Source organism: Pipistrellus hanaki (assembly GCF_964339955.1).
Source record: "Pipistrellus hanaki genome assembly, chromosome: 16".
Classification (NCBI taxonomy): domain Eukaryota; kingdom Metazoa; phylum Chordata; class Mammalia; order Chiroptera; family Vespertilionidae; genus Pipistrellus; species Pipistrellus hanaki.
Genome location: NC_140518.1, coordinates 36,176,419 through 36,191,316, shown reverse-complemented (window position 1 = coordinate 36,191,316; position 14,898 = coordinate 36,176,419). Strand labels below are relative to the sequence as shown.

General features: G+C 44.0%; 1 protein-coding gene across 1 annotated transcript in view; it reads right to left on the bottom strand.

Annotated features, from left to right (window-relative positions):
• Nucleotides 1-10,024: 10,024 nt before the first annotated feature.
• LOC311610762 (NACHT, LRR and PYD domains-containing protein 1-like) overlaps nt 10,025-14,898 on the bottom strand; it is a gene marked incomplete at both ends in the record, with an annotated part of 41,220 nt that continues 36,346 nt past the window's right edge. The window contains 3 exons of the mRNA XM_084862291.1: nt 10,025-10,311; nt 10,666-10,710; nt 12,755-12,896. Of these exons, the coding sequence (XP_084718417.1) occupies nt 10,025-10,311; nt 10,666-10,710; nt 12,755-12,896 (474 nt within the window). The remainder of the gene's footprint in view (nt 10,312-10,665; nt 10,711-12,754; nt 12,897-14,898) is intronic.

The following is a 14,898-nucleotide window of genomic DNA, read 5'->3' as shown; positions in this document are numbered from 1 at the left end:
TTCTGCATTGCAAACCTCTTAGCTGGGACCTTACACCAGCATGTGCTCTCCCTCTGGGGAACACACCTCTTAAACTCTAAGGGACCCCACAAGATTTGCAACTAGGGGAGCCATGGGCAGCAGCAGCTCATCCCAGGCTAACCCCCTGAACCTGTCTCCCTTTTCTCAGACTTCACAGTGAGCTAACTCAGCCTTGCCTTGGCTCATTTATTTCCAATAACATTTTCAGAGAACCAAAGCAGCCCAGCCTAGGTCTCTCCTGTTGCTTCTTCTATCCTAAATTCTGTTTACTGTTCCCAGCTATAATAAACACACCCTCATAGTCACTTGAAGTCGTGTTGTGAAAACTTTTTTACAAGAAGTCAAGAACACACATGCTGGCTGTCCTTATGCCAACCTGCTCAGGGCCAGGTCCCCTGTCCAATATCATCTGGTGCCCCAAATGGGACCTTGTTTCCTGAGGTTACGGAGCCCCGCTGGCTTACTTGCTATGTTTAGGATTGTCTTACCATCTTATAGAGTGGCAGGATTCCAGAGGAGCCCACCCAGAACCATGTCGCAGACTCAGACCCATGCTAGGTCCCAGCTGGGGCCCTCTGGGCCCTACATGCTCCTCACTTTGCATTGGGTGAGTTCCTTTGGAATTCTGGACCTCACACTCACCCCTGTTTTAAGGTAAGAGGCTCACTTTCTTTTATCTGTTTTTTAAAAAACCTTGTGGTAGAGCTAAATGTAGACAGTGCCTGGGAAGATACATGGCATTTCTTTAATTATTGTCAGCTGAAACCAAGGCTACAGGCAAAATCAAGTCCTGAAAACACGCTTTGCCAAAAAGGCAAGAGTGTTATCAGATTGGCCTTCATTTCAGCCCAGGTGTCTGGGAGTGTGACTTTGATATGTAAATCCAGTCAAGCACCCAGAATGCTCGGGCCTACTCAAGAATGCAAATGGTTTCCTTTATCCTAACTTTTTGGTGAAACTTCCTGGTATTTGGGGATATAATATAAACGTGCTGTATGGGCTCTGGGTCCCTGTCCCTCCATCAGAGAGGATGGTGGTCCCACCTGGCTCCCAGCTTTTTCCTTCTATCTTCATGTCTTGTCTCTTTCTTTCTTTTATTTCTCAATCCCCAGCTCCTCTACTCAGGAACTGGACTCTCTTTTTTTCTGTGCTGGATGCAGAAAGAAAGAAACACCTACAGGTAAAAGTTAAGGGTTGAGAGGACCAAGGCTAAGGTAGGACAGGTGGAGAAAAATAAATGGCTGTTTTTTAACTCCCAACCTCAGCCCTCCTTAATACTTCTGCAGATATACAATAAAGAGGAAGCCTTTACTTGCAAGTATTTGCACTCTGGAGGGGAAAGATGATGGGTTTAGCAAGTGGAATGTCCATTGTGAAGTGGCCTAAAGATCAGTTCCCAGTGGAGGGGGAATCAATCCAATTACTTGATCAGATTTAACATTACAGCCTTTTTCGTTTTATGGAACAGGGACGAAGGTCATATCTTCCATAGTTACTTCCTGCTTAAAGGGGGTGTCAAGATCACAGTGGTAATGAGAAAGCAGGGCAGAGCCAACTCCTGACTCCATGTTGTACTGTGGGGCAGGGTGGAGCTATCCTCCATTTTGTGTAACTGGATTCTAGCCTTAACCCAACCAATAAGAGTCAGCCAAAGCAGTGACATCTCCACCCCTATAAAACCCATTGATATGTTAAATTATCTCGCTCTCCCGCCACACTTTTGTTGGTGTAAGTGGGACCTAGCTCGGACTAGTCCGAAATACAGGCTTTCTGCAATTGCATCAGACTCAGCTCCCTGGTAGTCTTTGGGGATCACGAAACCTGGGCACAACAATTAGACTTTGATTGTAGTCAATTGGAATATTGTATAGATACATCCTGGTTGGAGCGAGAGGTTATGGCAGAAAGACTGGTTGGTAAAGGCTCGAAAGTGATCCTGTTGAGTGACTTTTTTTTTTTTAAGTGTTTACCAACATTTTTTATTGTCTGTGATAAAATATACACATAACATAAAATTCATCATTTTAACAATTTTTAAGAAAGTTTTTTATTTTTTATTTTATTTATTTATTTTTTTGCAGTTGCCCCCATGTTATTTTATTTTATTTATTTTATTTTTTTAAATACATTTCTATTGTTCATATTATTACAAATGTTCCTCCCCCCCCCCCCCCACCTTCATTGCTCTCCTTCACCAGGTTCCCATCCCGCCCTCTGCCCTTTCCCCACCCCCTATTGTCCTCATCCATAGGTGCACAGTTTATGTTCATTCTCTTCCCACATCCTCCTCTCCCCTTTTCCCCAAGAATCATCAGTTCACTCCCCTTCCATACCTCTGATTCTATTATATTCAACAGTTAATATTGTTCATCAGACTTTTTTTTTAAATTTCCTTGGTTTTTTAGATTCACTTGTTGATAGTTACGTATTTGTTGTTCATAATTTTTATCTTTATTTACTTTCTCTTCCAAAAGAACAACCTTCAACAATTCATATATTTCTGGTTTGGTGGTGATAAACACCTTTAGCTTTTTTTTTTTTTATTAGTAATGCTCTTTATCTGGCCTTCGATTCTGAGTGATAGCTTTGCTGGATAGATTATCTTTGGCTGTAGGTTCTTACTATTCATCACCTTGAATATTTCTTGCCATTCCCGTCTGGCCTGCATGGTTTCTGTTGAGAAACAGCTGACAATCGTATAGGTGCTCCTTTATAGGTAACTACCTGCTTTGCTCTTGCTGCTTGTAATATTCTCTCTTTGTCTTTTGCTTTTGGAATTTTAATTATGATTTGTCTTGGTGTGGTCCTCTATGGATTCCTTTTGATTGGAGTTCTGTGTGCTTCCTGGACTTGTAAGTCTAATTCTTTCACCAGGTGGGGGAAGTTTTCTGTCACTATTTCTTTCAGTATGTTTTCGGTTTCTTGCTTTCTCTCATCTTCTGGTACCCCCATAATTCTGATGTTGGTTCGCTTGAAGTTGTCCCAGAGGTTTCTTACATTATCTTCAATTTTCTGGATTCTCTTGTCTTCTTGCTTCTACAGAGAAGTGTCTTCTGGCTCTTTATGTTCCAAATCTTTGACTTGATTCTTGCGATCTTGATTCTTTTTTTAGGACTCTGTATAATATTTTTTATTTCAGACAATGTATTCTTTATTTCTTGTTGATCCCTTATCATTTCTCGTTGATTCCTTATTAATTCTTCTTGAAAAACCTTATAAGCGTAGATTTGAACTCTATATCCAGTCGCTTTTTTGTCCTCCATGTTTTTCGTTTGCAGCTTTTCTGATGGGGTGGAGTTTCAGGGTGGAGCCTACAGCCTTGGCTTCCGTCAGCCCTGCCCTATGCGGTTCCTGAGACTCATGGTTCTTCAGCACTTGCTGCAAGCACCTTTGAGAGAAAGGTGCCCTCGATTTTCGCCTGCTACCAAACAATCTAGGCTCTCCCCCAATGAGTCCGGAACTGGGGTTCAGTTCAGTTGGAAGTGGGATTAGAGGTGGCATTCAGAGCAGTCTGGAGCCCCAGTCTCCTTCCCGTCAGGGCAATCCCACGGCACAGCCAACCGTCCCTTCTCTGCGCGCAATGTGTGCGCCTGCCTTAAAGCCCAGCTCCCTATAGATGAGCCTGGGTCCCCAGGGTCTGGCTTAAAACTGGGGTTCAGAGCAGTTGGAACTGGGGCCCAGCACAGTCGGAGCTTTTATCTCTTTCCTGCTAGGGAATGCCAGCCAGGCACTCAGCCTCCCTCCTCTCCTGCTCCGTCCTCTCTGCACGCCCCGCGTGTATCCGTACCTTAGGCTTTTATAGTTCCTTCGCTCTTCCTTCTGGTTTTCTCCTTGTTTCACGTTGTAGAATTTCCAGTCAGTTGACTTTCCTGTAGTTCTGGGTAATGTCCATTTTATATTTTAGTTGTATTTTATTGAAATTGTTGTGTGTGGCTGCGGCTAGGTGTTTACCTGTGCAGTCATCTTGGATTCTCCCTGTTGAGTGACTTGATAAAAGCTGGTCCTGAGGATACCACTGCATCACTTGTTTGGTTTTGCTGCTTTTGTGGGCCTGGAGCTGAAATGCTATCGAGGCCTAGATGTTATGTGCCTCACCGATCTTTAACCGAGGCTTTGTCCTGGTGATGTAAGTCTGTGGGGCTTTGTCAGAGCCTGGGCAGCTTCAGTCTTCTGTGGCCAGTCCCTGGTGGTCTGGGAGCTCCAAACTGGATCCAGATGGCAGCCTCGCTGGACAGGCTGAGGTTCGACCTAGAGAAGATTGGCTGATGTGGGATGGAGGGTCAGCAATGGAGAGTTGATTCCAGATTCTGTGTCCTCCTTGGCTGGTTTGGGAGGGTCCATAGGGGAGGAAGGCCTAATTGAGGCTGGTGACCGAGTCATCTGAGTAGGATTCAGAGGTAAGCCCCTGTTGAGCTGCCACTGCCTACTGCTCTCTGAGTAGCAAACTCAGGGTGACAGAAGCCAGGGCGATGGCTCCCCATCCCTGTGGAACTCCCTTGGCTTTCAGCACTAATTGTTAGGGTCACCAAAGGAGAGATGCATGAGGCCAAATTATAAATTTACTAGAGGCCTGGTGCACAAAATTTGTGCATGGGTGTGTTTGTGTGTGTCCCTCAGCCCAGCCTGTACTCTCTTGCAAGCTGGGACCTTTTGGTAATAGAAGGCATAAGATATAGAGATACTTTTTGAAGGAAAAGGAAGAAAGTGAGTTGTCAATAGAGTTTGGAAGAAAGGATATGGTTTTTGGAGTTTCAAGGTCCAACTCTGTCTTGAGCAATGTTGCAATTATATACAAGTCATTGAGCTTGCCTGGTCTCAGTGTCTACACCTGTAAACTGGGGGTAATAATACCTAATTAATGGGGTATAAAATCTGCCAAGTGATGGTCATTGGTTCCAATTCAACAGCAATAGAAATCTTACATTTGGGGTGTGATAAAAGGGGGAGACTTTATTTTATACAAACATCTCGATTGTGATACCTCATGGCTGGGAACCAAATGGCTGTGGAATAGCTCAGTGGTATTACAGCCCAATTATGAAACAGCATGGCTGTGGCACAGCATATCTGTGAAGTGGCACTGGGCATAAGCCTGCTCAGCCCAATGTTGTACCTCAGCTAGGGTTGGCACTTGGCTGCGTGTTGCAGGTCAACCTCTTTCAAGCTAGACACTTCTGCTCTGCTCAGCTCTGGTTCGCTCTGGCCTGCAGAAACAGGACAGCTTACTCCTGACCAGTGAATTGTCTCTGGTGTTTCATCTCTAGCTGGAAATGCAGTCTTAGGAGGAGAGGAAAGTGAGCTCCATTGGGGGCTGACTATCTAGAGAGAATTCTGGCCCCTGCTCCCTGATTTGTCTGTTCTGATGAAAATGGAAGACTCTAACCCTCACCAGTTTGTCTCAATGGGTAGAGCATTGACCTGCAGAATAAGGGTCCCAGGTTCAATTCTGGTCAAGAGCACATGCTTGGGTTGCAGGCTCAAGTAGGTGGCATCCAGGAGGCAGCAGACAAATGATTTTTCTCTCATCATTGATATTTCTCTTTCTCTCTACCTCTCCCTTCCTCTCTGAAATTAATAAAAATATATTTTAAAAAAGAAAATAGAAAACTCTAAGCATTCAGTTTGTTACAAAATGGACTGTTCTATTTGGTTGAAATAGAGCCACTCTTGATATTAAAGATGTTAATGAAGATATTGCTGCACAGTTCTGATTGGATGGAGAAATCTCAGTCCTATTGGTTGAAATATGCATTCAGGAACTCCTTTATTAAATTAATTAATTATTTTTTGTTATTCCTCACTGGAGGATATTTCTTTCACTGATTTTTAAGAGAGTGTAAGCGATGCGGAGAGACACACAGAGAGAAATATTGATGTGAGAGAGACACACCAATTGGTTGCTTCCTGCATGTGCCCCATCTGGGGTTGGGGTTTGAACCTGTGACACTCCATTGCACAGGCTGACACTCTAACTACTTGGCAACACTGGCCAGGGTTGCCTCTGTTGTTTTGTAAAATGAGGATGATAGTAAACCAGACAAATGATGGTCCATGCTGCCTGTCACTACTCCATCCAATTAAGTAGAGACAGGGTTAAATAATATATGAGCCTTTATTCCAATAATGCTGGCAGTATGGGAGAACAGCAGGTTGTCCACAAAAATCTGTTCTGTGCCCCACCATAAACTCACTGCTTATATAGGTAGAAGTTCAAAGGAAAGTAAATAAAAGGGCAAATGGTCAGTTTACAGATATTGAAAAAGGGCTGGGGGTCTTCAAAGGGGTTGGTGATATGCAAGGGATGTGATTACATGGGGAACAGAACAGCTTACTCACAGGAGAGGATAGATAATGTGGGCAGTTCTTTGGTAAGGAAAGGGCTTGGGATCTTCAAAGGGCTTAGTGACATGCAAGCTTGGGGTCTTCAAAGGGCTGGCAATTCTGGTTTCTGCAACAAAGTTGTTAGTTTTTCCATGATAATCAGCAGCTCCAAATGGGGAGGGTGGGCTGAACTTCCAGGTGAGCTCCCAGGTCCTGAGTGCAGCTGCCATACAGGTTAGAATGTGCCTTCTTTAATGTGAATAAAACAATCACAGTTAACAGAGCATGATTAACATTTCTTACAATACTAGCTGGTTCCCTAACATTTTATTTCTGCCCCCTTTCAGTAGTAGTGCCTGTCATCATAGGGTTTGTGATGATTAATTTTTTGTCACCTTGACTGGGCCACAGTGCTCAGATATTGGGTCACACATTATTCTGGAGGAGTTTTTAGATGTAATGAACAGAAATTTGTAGCATTGGAATTAGAAGGGTAGATTGCCCTCCACAGTGTGGTCAGTCCCGTGTAATCAACCAAAGGCCTGAATAGAACAGAAGACTGACATGCCCTGACCTAGAGAGAACTCTGCCAGCAAACAGCTGCATCAGCTCTTTCCTGGGTTTCTACAGGTTTTGGACCTGCCAGTCTTCATAATTGTGTGAGCCAATTCCTTAGACTAAATCTCTCTTTATATATATATATATATATATATATATATATATATATATATATATATATATACACACACACACACACATCCTATTTGTTCCATTTCTCTGGAGAACCCTGTCTAATACTGACTTGTCATTAGGGTTAAATAATTTATACATGCAATACCGAAAGATTAGGACAGAAGTGGGTGGCCTCACCAGCAGACTCTAATTTCAGTGTTTGCATCTGTCTGGATTTAGCTTCATAGATGCCTATGTTCTCTTGCTCTTTGAACATACCCAAGGCTACTGAAAATACCCCCATTCCCTCAGCAACAATTGAGGGCCATTTGGGTCCCCCCAAAAGTCAGCCACTGTTTCTGTCATCTGAAAGGGACCAGGACAGGGCTGAAATGGGTCTGTCTGGCAGGGCTTGGAATGCATGGGTTCTTGACTTTGTGCAGGAAAGAATTCAAGACGTGGTGTAGGTGATTTTGAGAGTGTGTTTATTAAAGCAAAGGAAGGGCTTAGGATAGAAGAAGCAAGATAATAGTACCAGAATTGAGTCTAGGCAGACCATAGCAAAGGAAAGTAAGTCATAGGAACAGAATTAAGCCTAGGAGGGTCTGCTTTGTGCTCACTGAAAAGTGATTAAGAGGAGGGTTCCCACAGCTTAGGAGAAAGAAAGTAAAATTATGTGCAGGAGGAAAGGGGTGGGGCACAAGCATGCACTGGGCCCTTTGGGAAGCTATTTCTGTCTTTTTTGCAGTGGATTTTAAGAGGCCTCAATAAGAATATTCATCACCTTTGCAGATGTGTCCCTTACTATGCTGATGCATCAGTGTCTGGTCAAATTCACCTCCATCTTGGATTTGTTAGGCTCTAATTATTATTATTATTTTTTTTTGTATTTATTCCCTGACTTTATTCATTTGGCTTTGGCTGGCACTAATGGTACTAACTGGGTTTCTGGTACCCGTTTCTCTGACTGGGGTTATTTAATCTTCCTGCTCTCTGGTTGGGAAGGAGAGATGTAAACCACCTGCTCCTAAGGGTCCTTGGTTAGGGAGGAGAGGGACTTGTGATTTATCAGCTGGATGTTAATTGCTCAGCTGTTCCTCTAGTTTGTCTCATTCCACTAGTTTTTGCTCATTCCACTTGTCTAGGAATTTTCCTAGCTTCTTATTATCCTGCCTGGTATGGCAGAAACTGGGAGGTTGACCCTTGCAATGACTGTCTACCTTGTGGGCCCACAATCAACAGAGCCTCACACTGGGAGCTAAAACTTGGAGAACAGTGCCTGGGACAGGCCCTCAGCAACCAGGCTCCACCTGCAGCTTCTTGTGGAGAGGAGCTGAGCTTCCTCTACAAGATTCTGGATTTTACCTTGAGAATGAAGTAAATTAGAACCAGTACATGGGCTCTGTCCCATGCGATGTGACACCCAGTGCAGGGGTTGTCCTGAGAATATTCTTCAATGCTTTTCTTAAAGGAGAGCTTTGGCCTTTAGATGAAGAAAGAAGCTCTCAGACATATTGGAAGGTTTCTTTATTTCTGCTAAGATCGCTGAAGACATCAAATTAAGAATCAAATCATATACCTGCCACCTTCAGCAGAAAACTGGGCACACAGAATTACACTTAAATCAACAAGTTCATTCTGTAAGCTTTCTTGAGTTTAGAGGTGGAGAGCCAGAGTCTTGGGTGCCGAGTCCTGATGATATCATGCCTCTGCACAAGCTTACCTGCCTGGGATCAGAAAGCAGCCACAGTTACATGGATCTTAGTAAAAGAGTACCCTTCTCAAGTACAGGTGTCTTGCTAGACTCTACTTCCATTAGAGGAACAGCTCCAGGAGCTGGGATACAAAGTTCTAAGAGTTGGGATCCAAAGTTCAGTAGTTTCCTCATTCAGAAGAAGGTCCTGGCAGAGTTGGCCAAATGTATTGAACATGTTAGCAATGTGATCTGAGCAAAAAAGTAATGAATTCAGGAGGTGGCACCTCTGCACATTATTATGAAAGAACTGGGGCTTCTGTATGGGCACAGGCAGTGGCACCTAAATCGGTGTAAGGGTATGGAATCACTTTTCATAGCAGGAGTTATCTAAGCTAAGACTGGGATCCATTCCCCCTGTGGCCTCGATCTTCACCTATCTTGTGGCTCTAGGAATCCAGTAGACTTCAGAATCAACAAGGCACAATTTGGGCTAATAGAAAAACCCAGCTCAACACAAACAAGTGAAAAATAAATCTGTTTTTGCCCATACTCCTAGCCATTCCAAACCTTCAAGGTATCCATTTCCACTGTCTGTCTTTAGCCAGAAGTGACCTTTTTGCATGTGAATGGCACAGGGAGGGCTGTGGTGGCCACTGGACTAGGCTCTTGGGTGAGGCTTCAACAGGTAAGAAGACATCCTGCCAGCTCCGGAGATACATTCCTCCAGAGGCTGCCATTCTACTTGGACAGCTGGCCTGTGAGAGCCAAGGGAGGCAGCCTGGAAGCCCATGTGGCAGCACTGAGCATGGACACATGCTGCCCAGGAAAGGCACCATCAAAACACCATAATGTTAGGGCTAGAAGGCAACTCTTTAGGAAATGTGTTTGCGTATTTATTTATTTATTTATTTATCCTCACTGAGGACATGCTTAGAGAGAGGGGCAAAGGAGAGAGAGAGAGAGAGAGAGAGAGAGAGAGAGAGAGAGAGAGAGAGAGAGAGAGAGAGAGAAAGAGAGAGAGATCAGCAACATTATACATTGCCTTTTATAAATACATGCCATGACTAGGAATCAAATCTGCAACCCAGGTATATGTCCTGACCAAGATTTGAAACAACAACCCTTCAGTGCACAGGATGACACTCAACCAACTGAGCCACTTTGGCTGGGTGATGGCAATGTGTTTAGACCCCAAGAAAGCTAGACCCCAAGCCTGGACAGTCAGGGCCAGGACTCATAAGCAAGTGTTCAGACTTCAGCTGCTGAGCTTGTCTGTAGCCTCACCCCCCTACCCTCCTAGTCTCCTCCACTGTGTCACTTCTCCAAGAGTTCCACAATTAGGTGAGGATGTGTGTTCTTCAGGGCTTGGTAGAGCTGATCTTTGCAGGCCCAGTCCCAGGACTTGCTGAAGCTGAACAGCGTCCTCATCTTGTCTGGATTGGTGGGCTCAGCCCGCACCCTCTCATACTGCTCCTCACTCAGCACCTGTCCATGCAGCTTGTCTAGTACTTCATCCACAGATGTCATTCGAGCCACCAGCTGTGCCCGATGTTGGTCCACAAAGTGCAGCAAGTCCGGGGCATCTGGGGATGAAGGTGAGGCTGACAACAAATAAAGTAGAACTCTCACCACTGCTTCTACAGGCATCACCATCTGTAGTTCTGCACTCACCTGATCTGCATCTTTGGCTCCTCCCCCATTTATGAAAACATTCGGCCAGCAGAGAAGCACCTCTGCCTACCCTCAAATACATGATGGAGGCATATTAGGTGGCCCATGGAAGGTGCCAGTGTCTCCAAAGGCAGAAATAAAAGGGATGAGAACAAATCACTCTCCAAAGACCAATCCCTTGTGAGGTGTGAAGAGTACCCTCTTTCTCTCTTCCCTCCTCCCAGGACCAGGTAGCACACTCCAGAACTGCCATGGCTCCTGTGGTCTCTAACCCTGTTACTGACCTGCTAGGGCTGGAGAGACCGGAGTAGCTACAGGTCTGAGGTCTCCTGGAGGAAAAGAGATATGAATAAGCATCAGTATCAGTGGTAGTTATTAACACAAGCTATAAACCTTAAAAATCCTGCTCATGTCTCACTTCTGAGATTCTTTGATTCTTAGAAGTGGCTACAGACTAATTGTGATAGAAGTTGGAGTGAGAATTGCAAGGTCCCTTAGAGATTATGTAAGGTAGTGGTCGGCAAACTCATTAGTCAACAGAGCCAAATATCAACAGTACAAGGATTGAAATTTCTCTTGAGAGCCAAATTTTTTCAACTTAAATTTCCTCTAACATCACTTCTTCAAAATAGACTCTCCCAGGTCGTGGTATTTTGTGGAAGAGCCACACCCACGGGGTCAAAGAGCCACATGTGGCTCGAGAGCCGCAGTTTTCCGACCACTGATGTAAGGGAATCCCTTCCATAAGCATATGGGGAAATTTAGTCCCAGAAGCCATGATCATAGACAGAGAGACAGAGAGAGAGAGGGAAGTGTCTTCCTCAACAATGCACACATGGTTTAATTTAATCTTGGCCTGAATGGAACCCTGGTGGAGAAATAACCGAATCCCTTACAACATAGCTTCAACTATGAGATCTCCTTATTTTGAGTAGAAGGCTACCTCTTTGTCCTTGGCCTCTAGACTCACACTGTTTTGAATTTTGATATAAAAATCATCATCAAGAAAAACTTAACAGTAGAATAATAGATGAATTTCAATAGGATAAAGAAAGAACAACAAAGGAAGAGGGTTACAAAATTACTTGCATAAGGAGAGAAAGGGGGAGTCCACAAAGGCCCTGTGGACATGGCCTGAGCTTTTGAGCAGACCCAAATTCAGTGTGATCTGACAGTGTGGGAGGGAAGCCAACCAGGGGAGCTCTGGCTGTGGTGCTGGGAGCAGCAGTTCTCTGGGATGGAGGGAGGAAGGTGCTCCACGTCTTCATTATACCATTTATAAGGACCACAGCATGAGATATGTGCATACATCATGTATTTCATCTTTCCAACAATCCTACAATGTAGACAATATAACCCTCTTTTTATAAATGAGATTCAGATGCCTTAAGTAATTTTCCCAGAACACTGAGCAAGTAAGAGCCAGAGTAAGATTCAAACATGGTCTGATGCTTGGGCTGATAAGTCCACACCTGTGGCACCCAAGCCAAGACTGAGTCACAACCATTCTCTTTCTCTGCACTGGGAAGCCTGTTGTAACAGCTCAGATTCACATATTTCAACAGTGAACATGGGCTGGTTTTTCCTGGAAGGACTTTTTAGGGGGATTTATTTCTTGGGAGTGTTGGTGCTGCTTTCCAAACTGTAAAATTGGAAGAAAACAGTTTGGCTCAGTGAATAGAACGTCGGCCTGGGGACAGAAGTTTCCCAGGTTCAATTCTGGTCAAGGACATATACCTTGGTTGCAGGCACATCCCCAGTAGGAGGTGTGTAGGAGGCAGCTAATAGATGTCTCTCTCTCATCGATGTTTCTAACTTTCTATCCCTCTCCTTTCCTCTCTGTAAAAAATCAATAAAATATATTTTTATAAAAAGAAACTGTAAAATTGCATTCATTCCTGAATGTTCATTGTTTGATTCCCTCTTATCTACTTTGAAATATTTGAGTGATCCAGGGTAGTGTATGTGCTATTGCCTTAATTGGCTTAATTCATACAATCATATAACCGTATAGCTATTATTTCTTCATCTCATGTCCAATCTATTATGAGAAACTTTTCCAAATGCCTTGAGGGTTTCAAAATCTGTTAAATCAAGGGGAGTGTAGAGACACCATGGTGTATGGGAAAGGAAATGGAGCTTAAAGTCAGATTAAGTTCTAGTAATGAGTAGTTCAAATTCTAGTCATGCCAGCTGTTACGTAACTTGCTATTTCTTCCCATCAGCAAATTGTAATATATCTCGCTGCGCGCGCATGCGCGCCCGCTCTCACACACACACACACACACACACACACACACACACACACAGAGGCAAACTCTTTTATTGATTTTGTTTCCCACCACTGAGCTCCCTGACTTGTCTTGACTTTACCTGATTTCACCAAGGCCTCCCATACCACAGTCTCTTCATTTTTGCTTTTAATCTGAAGCTGAATCCCTGATCCCAAATGGCAAATGTAGAACTCAGAGAAGAGCTGGGGTTTCCCAGGGCTTCGATAGCAGAGCTCCAGTTCCTGTAGAAAAAGTGGTGATGTGAGAAGCTACCATTTATCCTGCAAGTGAGGTGTTTCCCCACCTGACACCTTCTTGGCCCTGCTCAGCCCCATGGGGACTCTTGAATGATCTCTACTGAAATTACTGTCACTTCAGGCACTGCTCTTTTCCTCATTTTTCACAAATCCTAACACAGAAGGAAGAATATATGGCCGGATACTTCATGGGTGAGTCAGGACTCTTCTCTAATATAGTGCTCACACATCTTAAACCAGATCCTTCTCCCTCCATCTTGAATCCGATTCTGTGGGAAGCTGCCCATTGTCTTTAATAGCAGAGAGGTGTGGAAAAGGAACCTGGAAGGCTGGTGAACCTTGAGCTTTGGCAAAGGTCAGAGCTGTACACCCACTGTTTAGTCCAGACAATGGCAGCTGAAGCAACTTCCCTAAAAGACAGTCATGTAAATCCTTACTGATAAAATAGTCTGCCAGTTATTGGAAATTGCCTGCCTAGGGCTTCCCAAATTGAATAAAATGATGGCAAGGCCAGAGCCCAAGCTGAGTCCTTCCTCTGGAGTTGGGCTACCACCAAGTCCCCCAATATTTCCAAATTATTATTTTTTTGTCCCCTCTCTTTCAATGCATGTGGCCCCTCTTCCAGAGCTCGAATCCTGAACCACACAGGACGTGGGTCAATTCACAAGATTCTTCTCTCTCCACCTCCTCCATCTTGAACCCAAATTCACATGTCTCCAGCCCAAAGCCTGTCTTCTCACTTTGAATCAATGGAAAATTTATATCCATACCCTTTGCTAAATCACATTCAAGACAACTCTTGATTCCCAACTGTCTTCCAAAAATGTTCTCTTCCCATTTTCCATACACTCAGTAAATAGCTCCACCACCCACTGAGCACTCACATTCCAGATTCAGGCAACATCCTTAACTCCTACCTTTCTCTTTCATAATCCAAGTCCTATTGGCTGTACCTGAAACATATACCCTCAGTCCATCAATTTAACTTCATCTCAGCTGCTTCTTCCTTATTCAAGGCATCTGCAGCTCTTGCCTGTACCATAGCAACAGTCTTTTGTTTTTACTCTTCTTTTCTTATCACCCATTCTTACCCAGCAGCCAGAGGCATCTCTGTTAAACTAATGCAGGTCTTGCAACAACTTCTGAGGTCTTGTCATTGCACTTCAAACAAAATCCAAACTCCTGATCAGGGCAACATAGTTGATGGGCCCTGGGGAACTTCTGTGTCTTGTGTAACTCCACTTTACTTCTCTCTTTGCTACACTCATTAAGCTCTGCCACACTGTCCTCCTATTTGTCATGTGGACGGAATAACGGTGCCTGCTCCTCTGTGCTCTGTAACAAATATTCACCTCCCAGGAACCTTCTTGTCACTCAGGTCTCAGGTATATGTGACTACCCAGCAGGTCTTCCCCTGGCCACCCAGTATAAAGTAGTCCAAGTCATCTCTTAAGTGGCATAGTTGTGTTTTCCTCACAGCACTTCATGGTTCTTGGTTCATTTCTTTAATTATGCAGGTCTCATCCATCAGAATGTCATCTTCCCAAGGGCAGGGCCTTTTTGTCTTGGTCACTGGACTATCACAAATGAAGACAGCACATGGGTGGCACTGGTTAATGTTTGATGAATGACTGAATCATCCCTTGTTAAGATCTGACACAGCAGAGAAATCTAAGGTATTCATTGTTGGATTCATGTTTCTCAACTCAAAAGACACATAACATTTCCTCATTACTCCTGGAAATGTATTCCATCTGTCATTGTCACTTAAAGTGGTCCACGAACTCATTTCAGAATAGAAGAAAAAGAAAAAAGGATTGACTGTACTTCAACAACAGACTACCATTCAGGTGAAACTCTGATTCTCAGTAGCAAAATCTTGGCAATGGTGAACATTTAAACATCATGGGTGAATGTCCAGGGGCTTGACATCATTCACTTTTGGTGAAAAGAGGAGACTGAGAAAGGATAAGAGACAGCCTCTGAT